At 36.0% G+C, this 12,042-nt stretch overlaps 1 protein-coding gene across 4 annotated transcripts in view; it reads right to left on the bottom strand.

Annotated features, from left to right (window-relative positions):
- Positions 1 to 12,042, bottom strand: part of Vps13c (vacuolar protein sorting 13 homolog C) — a 153,378-nt gene that overhangs the window by 49,854 nt on the left and 91,482 nt on the right. For all 4 annotated transcript variants that reach the window (XM_004855710.4, XM_004855709.4, XM_004855712.4 and 1 more), the window contains 7 exons: positions 10,777 to 10,889; positions 7,818 to 7,987; positions 6,218 to 6,465; positions 4,853 to 5,082; positions 3,886 to 3,978; positions 830 to 1,195; positions 338 to 424 (listed from right to left, as the gene is read on the bottom strand). In XM_004855710.4, the coding sequence (XP_004855767.2) occupies positions 338 to 424; positions 830 to 1,195; positions 3,886 to 3,978; positions 4,853 to 5,082; positions 6,218 to 6,465; positions 7,818 to 7,987; positions 10,777 to 10,889 (1,307 nt within the window). The remainder of the gene's footprint in view (positions 1 to 337; positions 425 to 829; positions 1,196 to 3,885; positions 3,979 to 4,852; positions 5,083 to 6,217; positions 6,466 to 7,817; positions 7,988 to 10,776; positions 10,890 to 12,042) is intronic.

The following is a 12,042-nucleotide window of genomic DNA, read 5'->3' on the forward strand; positions in this document are numbered from 1 at the left end:
TCAAAGAGCTTCATTTATGTGAGCTTCATTTATCTATCAATACGTACTCCATTAGAAATGAAAACTGTGAAAAATTTTACCATTCATCTAAAAATAAGTTATATGTTAATATAAATAACATTTTCAATGAAAAATATTTTAAAAATCTAAGTAGAGAGATGAAGGACATTAACAAACTTATATATCTGAATATACATATAAAAATATTTTAGATCTCATGGATACTCTAAAAGGGCTCCAGGGAGCCTAGACCACATTTTGACAATTACTGAGTCAAAAAATATTAACAAATATGTGTAGTGTCACTCTATACAAAGATATTTTACTGTGTCCTTACATCAAGCTTTAAATTCCATTGTTTCTTCCCCTCCACTCTCTCAATCAGTGGCTCCCAGACAGCATGGATTTCATTGTAATAGTGAACCTGAAAAGGCACAGAATTATAAAAAGTCAGTCTTTCAACTTAATTATGCAATTCTGTAATGAGGAGAAAAAAATTAAGTAACTAATACGATATGGCAATAGCCATTCAAAACCACCCACCAAAACGCACAAAACATACACATAAAAAGAATGTTTCTCTTTATTTTTCTAATTTCTTAAACTATTTAGCAAAAGACTTCTTAGAAAGTTACCACACATATAATTACACATCCACAAATTGAATGTCAGAATATGAATGTATTCACATATATTATCTAACACAGCCATGCATAAACAAACCAAAACAGAACAAAACAAACAAACAAGAAACACCCACAGAAGTCTTAATTCTGAAGTTTTACTTTCAAGTAGCTGCCCCTGGAGGTACTAAATGATGTCTCCATACCTGTAGTGTCATGTCAGCAGTAGCAGCCAAAAGGGAAGTCCAATTTTTGATATTTCCAGAAAACTTGGACTCTGCTAATAATAAAGGTACAGTTCGATGGCCGAGGCCACATTCTAGAGTGACTTGCACTGACTGCACAGCAACAGCACAATTTTCCTCTATCAGCAGATGATCCATCTCTCTGAAATTTTCGGTTGCTTCTGTTGCCATGTCAACACCAAGAAACCAAGAGTCATAATCATCCACAGATTTGATACCCCAAAGATTTTCCATTTCCTTAGATGTGTCTTTCAATTCATCCTCTTTTGTCTTTGGAGACATGGCAGCAATGATTGTCATCACTGTATTCAGAATGATGGGTGAAATCTTTAAAAAGCAAAGCAGAGAAAAATTTAGAAAAAATTCTTTCCCAGATGAGGAGAACTGAAACACATGTTAAAAACTTAAAAGTTAACAAATTAAAATTTAACTTAATATTCAGTTCATAAGTAAGGAAAACAAGAATTCAGGTGAGATGTCTACTAACTGCATAACACTGATTCCTGCTCACTGTACCTGAAGTAATTAGTTATATAGCAGTAGTCAAAACCCAACACCTAAGCTGAACAACTCAGAGATAACAGTGTCAACAGAAAAATGCAGAGATGTTACCAAATTGTTCACTTTTCAACCAGCTATATTCACTAAACCAAGGTGTGTGAAGCTAATGGAGATACACACAGATGGCTTCCATTTGTCTAATGGAAAGAGGAAGGCTGAAATCATGCATGGATCCCCTCTGACCCAACCCAAATCTGTGAATTCTGCTTCTGATTATCTTTCTCATTCCTTTCACTGTATTTTCTCATTCCTTTCACTGTACTTTAGCCCTGACACTGATGACATTTTTGCCTTATTTATTTTTCAATTTATTAATCTATTTTGTAGTACTGGGGATCAAACCGCAGGCCCAGCCACTTGCTGGGCAAGCACTCTACCACTGAGCTGCATTCTGCAGCCATCTACTGAAGATATCTTCTATGTCCAATCAGTGCTCTTTCTTCTTACCCTCCAAACTGTCACCAGCATTCTTTCTTCAAACCTAACTCTGGGCATGTCACGTCTATGCTTAAAATCTTTGCCAAATTCCATAACTTTCAGAATAAAATTCAAACTCTCTTCAGCTTGGTGCACAGAACTCTTTGCGAGCTAATGCCTATCCAGTCAGCTAGCAAGAGTTCTCCAAAGACTGAGAAATACTGGATTAAATAAGTTAAAAGGATTCCTTTCCTGTTAACTTCTCATAACCCTTACTTAACTAGTACATTAAACAGATACAATTACATCATCAAAACCAGGATCTAACATGCACTGCTTTCCTCACTTGCCTGTCCTTTCTCTTGTCTTATTAATGCCACCTGTAACTAATGTTCCCAGTCCTACAACTCAACCACACCACTGTATCCAGCCACAGGGGACCACTCCTCTAAGTTCTTAAAGAACATTCTCAAACCTCTGCCTCTGTGTACATGGTCAGTTCTGTCTGGCACGTCTTCCCCTTCCTCTCCATCCGTCTAACCTCCATCAACTTTCAAAGCTCAGTTCCAGATGTCTCACTTCCAGACAGCTTTTCTTGATGTCCTGGTCAGAATCAGTGGCCCTTGTTTGTGCTCCCAGCAGCACCATGTGCATGCCTCTCACATTCAAAAAGCTACAATCACTGATTTACTTCTTTCCCTGTGGGTCATTAAGTTTTTTTGAAAACAGGGACCATGTATTGCCAATGCCATTTATAGGGTATTTTTTACATATAATAGGAGTTCAAAAATGTTTTATACAGGGCCAGGGATTTAGCTCAGTGCCAATGCACCTGCCTCACAAGCACAAGGTCCTGAGTTCGATCCCAGGTACCAAAAATAAAAAAACGTTTTATACATAGAAAAGAAAGTCCCCCTAACACTTAACCTAATGTCTTAGAGAAAACATACGCAAATTCATTTTTCTTCCCATTTATTATTCTACGTCTTTAAAAAAAAAGTAAATGCATTAGCAAATGTAATATAAGACTGTTTATTTGCTTGCTTGTTTCATTTTTTGAGACAGGGTCTTGCTTAGTTCAGGCTGGCTATGAACTCACTATGGAGTCCAGGGTGCCCTGAATTCACAGCAATCCTCCTGGCTCAGCCTTCTGAGTGCTGGGATTACAGGCAGGTGTCACACAGCCGGCTTTACCCAGTATTGCTTTTTTGTTGTTGTTGTTGTTGATTTTTTGGTACCAGGGATTGAACTCGGGTCCTTGCATTTGCAAGGCAAGCGACGGAACCACTGAGCTAAATCCCCGGCCCTACCCAGTATTGTTTTAAACTGAGGAAAACTACACTGTTATTTTAAACATTTCAAATGAAATTAGTTTAAGCCTTAGTTCAATCACTACCTGTCACTGACCTACATAAGTAAAGCTACTATCACTTACATTATATCTTACTGGAACTAACCATCTCATTTTTGCATCCTTTCAAAAGACAGAAAAAGGATTTGAGAATGTATCCTGCATTTCCCATTTATAACTTGGAATGAAGTCATACTTAAAGAATCTGAATAACATTGGAGAATAGATTGTTCTTCAATATTTTAAATGTGAACGATCTTTTAAAATCCAAATCCTGATAATTTATTTCCAGCATACATTTGTCACAACAAATATATAAGCTGAATAAAATAGCTAATCACATACTTATCAAACCAAATTACACATTAAATAAAAGCCTAAAAGTAATATTACAAATAAAACAATAGCAACCTCATCTCCACCCTTTCTCTCCCTATCTCTTCTCTCCCCTCCAACACACATATACACAAAGGCAAATATAACAGAGAAAACCACTCTGCCATTTGTAGGTTATTAAAAGGTAGTCATTTAAAGAAAACACAAATAAATGCTTACATTAAAGAAAATATATTTTAATACTGGAGGCAATCTGATTACCAAATATGTGACTGACTAGCAATGCTAGATTTATGAGAGACTAAGATATTATTTCAAGAATTTGCACACAAAGAATCTGACAGGCACTAACCTTAATTATAAATTCTTTAACCATAATATTTATATTCTGCTTTCCTGAGGCCCAGGTACATCTTTCCATAAATAAAGAGCATGGCTGTAAGACCTAGACAAATAAATGAAAGCCACATTTTCATTAATATGTCACACACACTTATACGAATCATGCCTCACTTAAACTGGGATTCTGAACTGTAAACTACTACTAAAAGCAAAAAGGCAAATTCAATTAGCTAAGAATCTCTTGTGAAGGCTCTTCTGAACTATAACAAATCCATGTACACTGCTAAAGGACTTCAAACAGTTCTGATGAAGCTCTTCATTCAAAATTCTGAAGTAATGACAAACATTTACTACCAGAAGTATTTCTTTTTACAAAAATACTTTTTAAATGAGGCGCTCTGTAAAATATATTTATGAGGTTTCTATAAAATGAGCTAATGACCAAGGTAAAGGTTAGGGTAACAGTTTCCAGATGATTAACCAGTTAGTCTTGAGTAACACAGAAGTCCCTCTGTCATATGACTCCAAGTGAGTTTTTTTCATTCCAAGCTTAAATAGTTACTTATTCTCTGATTGGGTACACTACAGTGAACAAAAGAAATAGCTGAAAAAATCCTGATTTGTACTAAAATTCAACAGAAGACAATATAATAAAAAGAAAACTAGTCTGAAGGTAGTCCCTAGTTCTTTTGTAAATTTTTTTTTTTTTTTGGTACCGGGGATTGAACTTGGGACCTTGCACTTGTGAGGCAGGCGGCGGAACCACTGAGCTAAACCCCGGGCCCAGGTAGTCCCTAGTTCTGTCACTAGCAGCCATGACTCGTCACTTAACATCTTTGGAACTCTACATCCTTATCTGCAAAACCCACAGTTGTAGTAAATAGTTGCTAAAGCCCTGCAGAGCTCTCAGGTTCTAAGATTCTAGGATTCAACTATTTCTGCCATTCTTGAGGATTAGGGTCAAATGCAGTTCTTACTGTGGTAATGGTTTTCCCTCTCTTCTCTCTGAGGAAAGGGCAAGCGAGCACTTTCAGATCTCTCACAGAAGCTTCCATCATCTGCTCCAGCCCGGACGCTGACAGAGAGAGGTTACACTGGAAGGAAGCTGTCAGTGCAGGAGCATCAGCCCTGGTCAGGTTGGCAACAAACACCACTTCCGGGTCTGTGATCATGGCCTTCAATGTCACGTTTCGTCTTGCAGAATCATCTGGAGAAACAAAAACAGAGGCCACAAAAATTATAAAGTAAATCTTCGAATGACTACAATGTTATAGACAAGTTGATAAACGGTTCTCAGTATTTTTATTACGATGGATATGGTGAAATTACTAATATTATGAGTTGGCTGATGAACATTAATATTTACATGATTATTTAATAAATGCTAATTGTGCCAGAAAACGCAACCTAAAACTTGCCCAAAAAAGATCATACCTACTTTGATCTTTGATATGCTCAGGAATAGTATTGTTCTGAAATTCTTCTCATCAGAATCAAAGTAGGCCCATGCATACACACATGAGAATGTGTGATTCTACGATACAGTGGCCAAGAGGGGAAAACTACAGAGAAACACCAGGAAGAAGAGGAGACATCCTGATGAAGTAGATAAACCTTTCTCGTTTGTTTACTTTGGCTTTGCCCCAAGGTCAGGAGTCAGAGTTATGTACTCTATACTATAAATATATTCAATATATAAATGAAGAGATATCAGTATGATTATTTAATAAACATTTAAGGCAAATGGAAAAATAACATTCTGACCTTGCAGTAAATGTTAGTTTTCCCATCTTGCTGGGTTATGCATTGCAGAGAAAAATGCCTGACCTTAAGTAATGATAATTTAACAAGGAAAATCACCAACTGATATAGAGATGCTGGGATATAAAAATTACAGGGCTCAAAATGGTTTCAGTGTATACCCAGGCCAGAGTTGGGTGACGTCTAGGGGAATCCTTCCAGCTTCTCCAACATCCTCACTGTTTCCTTTTATCTTTTCAATTGCTCTTCAATGTGATAGAATTCTTCAAGATATTTCTTTGACTAAACAACCTCCCCTTCATAAAAAAATCCTCCAACCACTTACCCCAATTAACTCCATTTCCAGCTAAGTAAAAAACATGGGTGGCACAAGTACCAGGGCAGCTTCTCTGCCCCTAATAATGTTGCTACTATACCTCCCACTTAAAAACACCTACTTACTAACATGTTCCTGTAAAACATGTTTAAATGTAAAAGCCTGATTTTATTTTCTCAAATTTTACACTCCTCTTGCCTCCTGTTTGTAATTTGTGTTAAAATATACAATAAGCTGTCATCTATGACAGATAAATTCTGCTAACCTTTCTCTGTCTTGACTTTCCCTGTGGCAGTCTGTCTTGATGGAACCTGTATTTCTTTTGCCATATTTTCTGGACTCTGAGGCACAGCTTTGATGAAAAAATCTGCCACAGTCATCAAAAACTCCACACTGGCACATACATACAGTTTGTCAAGGACAGCATCAATTAGACTTCCATTTTGGTCTTGTTTGTAACTTATATCAATCATAGAACTATTGTTATCTTGGTCATTCTTTCTGTCAATCATCCTGAAAAAAATATGTGTATCATTCATTATTTTATTCCTGCTAAAAATAAAAAACGATCAAATTTTTCCTATGTATTTTAATAATCTTTCTTTCACCATTTAGTTTTTATCTGAACAGAAAATAGGAACGTGTTAACTGAATGTGATTAGCAACTAAGACATGGTTTCCCAATTCCAAAACAGGGTTCATGAGATTAAGCAATTTTATAATTGCAATTTAATACTAAAGAAATCTACGACTGCTAGAAATGACTTAGGCAAACATCAACATAGTCCCACAAAATGTAAGAGACCCTTTTCCTATTTTTTACTAAATAAAGGAATTTATCTCCCTAAAGAAATTTATCTCCAAAAATCATCCTAAATAGTTGAATTCCAAAAGTACTGAATGCAACTCAAATCAGCACGTGCTTATCAAGTGTCTTCAATGAGTTCCTATACCTCCCTGTGTGCATTGTAAAGACCAGGCTAACAAACAGATCATGGCATTTATCACCGTTGTCTAAAGAGCTGTGGACAGTTACCCTAGACTTGAAATTTACACAACAGAAAAGTTGAGGCACGGTAGCATCCCTCCCTCATTTATTTATTTCTCAGGAAAATTAAGAGTTTAGCACTATCCAGTACATACCCAACAGAATACAAGATTAAGTAGCAGCACGGTTTTCTCCAAAGAAAACCATCAAGTAAAAACTATTATATGTCTCATTACTTCAAAAAGGAATAAATATACAATTAGGCTATTGAAGTTACTTGTTTCTAACTTTACAGCAGGCTGACATCCAACTATGAAAAATGTGTTGATAACGTGATTATGCTAGAGATCCCACTCCTATTAAAAACTGAAAGACGGGCCGGGGATTTAGCTCAGTGGTTCCACCACCTGCCTCACAAACACAAGGACCCGAGTTTAATCCCTGGTACCAAAACAAACAAACAAACAAAAACAACTGAAAGAAATTTTGCAGAACTGTTTAAAAAGACATGGACAAAATAAGACAAAGGAAAAGGCCATAATTTTAAGGCTTTTAAATAAATGATTGTGCCTAATGGAGATAATTTTTTAAAAATATATCACCATATATTTAACTACTAAAACTCATTCTCTAAGTTCTCATTTTTAAGATGCTCCATTTTATTAATAAACTTTCATTTAATGTAAACATCACAGCAGCTGAATCTCGTATTAGCATTGCTCTTGACGCAAATCAAATTAGAAGACCGACCAAAAAAGAGGGATCTTTTGAAGAACCCAAGCACAGCAATGCCCGCAGCAATGCCCGCAGCAATGCCAGGTGCAAGGTAAATCGTGAGTGGTATCCAGGACATTGTGATCTGCGTGATCTGACAAACCTCGACGTTGCTCTCTCAATGCCTTCTCTGAGATCATCCAGGGTGCACGTCTTCAGTTTAAGGCTGACATTCATTGAGCCATCCTTGAACATCTTCCCCACGGAGGCCATCAGATATAGTCTGAGCTCACCAAGACGGAAACTCTCATTATGAAAGGACAGTTTGGACGCCTGTGGTACATTTTTCAAGCAAAAGAATCAATGAGTTTTAAACACTACACAATTACTTTTAAATGTATTTCTTAATCCAGAGCTTAAAGGCAAATCAATCTCACGAATTTTCAAAGTATGGGTGGGAGAACACATAAATGGAACAGTTATACCTTGTCTGTGAGTATACATGTTCATACAAATAAATGCATATGTGTGTCCTGATCCTCAACAATGGTTAATATATAAAAATTAACCTGATATAGTTTAATGCAAATAAAACTGATTAGTAAATATTTTTGTCAGCTAATGATGCAATCTAGCTAATAAACAGCAACGAATTTTTCTGTAAACAACTGTAATAAGAACTAGGGAGTTTATGAGAAAGAATAAGCCTTATAAAAAAAAATTAAAATAAAGAATAATCCTTATAGGTGATCTCAGTGAGCTTATACCTTAGTCGAAAGAATAAACAAGAAATACATTAAAAGGAACATTAGGGCCGGGGATTTAGCTCAGTGGTTCCGCCACCTGCTGCACAAGCGCAAGGTCCCAAGTTCGATCCCGGTACCAAAAAAAGGAACATTAAAAGGAGAAGCTGTAAGTTGTAAATAATCAAATACCTTGTGATATATAGTAATTTTTATTAATATTTATATCTTCCCAATTTCCACAAAGGATATGAAGTAGTTACATAAAAAGTATAAATAGTAATATCTCAGGTAAAACTAATTACTGTAGGCTGCAAAAAAATCATGCAATAGGTTAAGAACTTAATTGTGCCTTGAAGGATGAGTGAGATCAGATAAGAGGGTATATGACATTGTACATGGGGAATGTGAGATGAATCTACATGAGCATCTGAGATCCTCTCAGGACACAGGGCACAAGGCAACTATCCTCTTTCCCTGAAAATAAGGCCTAGTCAGAAAATAATGAGCCTTGAAAACCTGATGGCAAGTTGGGCAAGGATAGGCTGACTGGGGCTGGCATTTTTGATCTCTACTTTTCAAAGCTCATCATCTTCTAGCTAGGTCTTGTTTTTGGGAAAGCGCAGTAGGCTTGAACATTCTAGTTTAACAATGACAGGCAATGAGGCTAGAATGAAATACAGATGGCTAATTAAGGACTCAAATGAGGATTGGAATTTTTAATTTCTAGCAAAGGGGGCCTTGATCTTTATTCTACCATAACATAAATCCAGATTCTCTAGATAAGCTCAGACTTCAAAGAACCGACCCAAAACAATAATCAAGTACAGTGATGTTCTTTTACTTGGGAAAGTAAAATATATCAGTCACAATGCAGACCATGGCCTTGATAAGAGATGTGCTGGTGACCTACTGGTTAGAATGCCTGCTGGCAAGCTTTGAATCCCTTTAATTTATAAAGAGAGAAATAATTCACAACTTTTGTCCTTTAACTACTGACACAAATGACCTGACTCACATCTAGTGATCACAAGAGACTAATGTTTCCTAATATGGCTACTGATACAGACAACTCGAAGACCCATTTTTCAATAAGGGGACACTCACATACTATCACACAGAATGCTTCTAAGTAGAATGGGAAGCTGCAAGTGGCCATGGGAGATTTACTTATGATACGTAACTTGCACCAAAGTTTAAGACAGATCAAAGGAAGCCTTTGCAGTACAAGTGTGAGCTAGTAAGAGTCTCACACAAGCACCAGTAGAAACTGACAGTAAAGAACAATGTACAATGAAAGAAAAACCTGAAGGTACTCAGCGACTAAAGGAATACAAAAGGTGAGCAAGGAAAGAAGTGAAAGAAAGGATGGAAACCAAAGGCTGAAGAACCAATAGATGGTGCTCCTTAAATAGAATCAACAGTCCATTTAACTGCTCCTTTGCTATATGAACATTTTCTGATGCTTTCATGCACTTTAAACATTCGTAATTAAGGCAGTACACTGGATAAATAACAGACATTAAATCAAACTTTAACGGTAACAATGTATGAATAGTGTATTATTTTTAGAAAACAGTATGAAATATGAATTAGTATATGAAAAGGCACATTAACAGATATAATACTTAAAATTGACATAGATTTATGTGAATTACATATGAACTATACACAGTAATATATGGCAGGAGCGGGGATCTAGCTCAGTGGTGCCGCCACCTGCCTCACAAGTGCAAGGTCCTGAGTTCAATTCCCGTTACCAAACAAACAAATATATGACATAATTGACATCATAAAAATATCTGTTAAACACAATACATTAAAAAATAGCTTTCTAAAATAGCACTGATATATTAGCTCAAATTGTTATGCAACTAGACTTTGGTTCTTATATTTATTAACAGTATCTTTAGTACAAATTCACAATATATAACATTTATTCAATGGTGATACAGCCACTGTTTACATTCATGGACAATCACAAATTTCAGAATAATCACCAAAAGCTCTAAAGCCACTAAATTATTCTTAAATAGGTACCTATACATATATATCTAGCTATGTCATAAAATGGAATATATAATTAATCACACATAAAAATCCTCTATTAGCAACAGATCATGTTGCTAATATGGTGTCCATGTTAGCTAGAGAGAAATGAACCCTGAGTGGTGTCCCTTGGTCTTGTGAGATTAGAAACACAAACCCAGTGAAGACTGGCAGCAGAACCAGCATGTGCCCATGTTTTATAGGACACATAGATACTGGTAGACATGTTAAGATTTTTTAATGAATAGTTAACATGAAGCAATGCCACTATTCTAAGAATGAGTATCAAAAGCTACAAGTTTATCTCCACTACAAAACTTTACTACATACCTGATTGATATCACTGTTATAAAGGATAATGGAAAGAGATTCAAAGTGAAAGTCAAATTGGAGCGTGACATTCTGGTCCACTGAAGGCTTTATGTCTGTCAGATCTTCTTGTTCTGATGGTTTAAACATGAAAGTTAAAATTATAAAGCTTTTATGCAGGTATACTATTTTATACATATTTTTAAGCTGGGATAATAATTTATTATTCTAAATCTGTATTATCCCTTTTAGTATAATTATATCATGTGACAGTATATAAAAACAGCAATGATTATTACATTTTTAGTATAGGTCAAAGCAGCGAAGGGGAGACTAAACAGTATCTCAAGACAATTTTTTTAAAGTTCTCCAAAGATTACTCTTAAGGGATTTTCACCGATTTCAAGCCATCCTCAAGAGATTATGTGATAAAAGGTACAAAGTCGAAATATTTGGCCCTAGATTACAGAGTGAAAGATCTGCTGGAAGAGTGCATGTCTTACTATCCTTAATTACCTACACTGCCCACCCACTGCCTTTATAAAGAACAGAATATAAACCCAATAGCACCATCAGAGCTCAAACATGATGGAAGGTGGGGAAACTGTGGAATTTTGAGGTGAAACAGATTTCAAGAAAAATTTACTCTTTTCTCTCATCTTTAGGTGAGACAGACAAAATACAGGCTGCTTTCAATCTTTCTTACACACAGATGATAAAATTCTTTTTTAGAGATTGGTTCTCTTTGTTGTCATTCTACAGGAACTCCTGACAAATTACTAGGAAAGCAAAAACTGTGTAATTTTAACCATGTAAGAGTTCTCCAAACTAGAAAATCCTGTTTTTCTCCACTTTCCTAAAAATAATTTATATTCCATTCTTTGTTGCTTGCATCCAAACTCATAAATTTTCCCATTTCGTATTAATATCAGTGAGAACCAAAAACACAAATCTGATCACAGCTGAACCTAATGAGATCATTAACCAAATAATGTGTGCTGGGCATCCTGTGTTCATCTCTATGTAGCCTCTAACTGAAACAGTCTGCTTTTCCAGCATTTGTCGAGAAGGCAGCACAACCCCAAGTGGAGGAGGAAATGCTGGCTCCATCAAGCTATGCAACACAAACAACTACCTAAACCAGAAACCTATTCTGAACAATGTTCCCATCATTTGTGGGAACATGTCTAACTCCAAAACATGTCCAGTCTAGCTATAGGAACAGTGTTGGTACGGTATTAAGTGGAAGTTTTACCAATTAAACTGATGATCTGAGAACATTATAAA

The sequence above is a fragment of the Heterocephalus glaber genome, unplaced genomic scaffold (assembly GCF_053883595.1).
Source record: "Heterocephalus glaber isolate CG9 unplaced genomic scaffold, H.glaber_assembly_v1.0 deba00001689, whole genome shotgun sequence".
NCBI lineage: Eukaryota > Metazoa > Chordata > Mammalia > Rodentia > Bathyergidae > Heterocephalus > Heterocephalus glaber.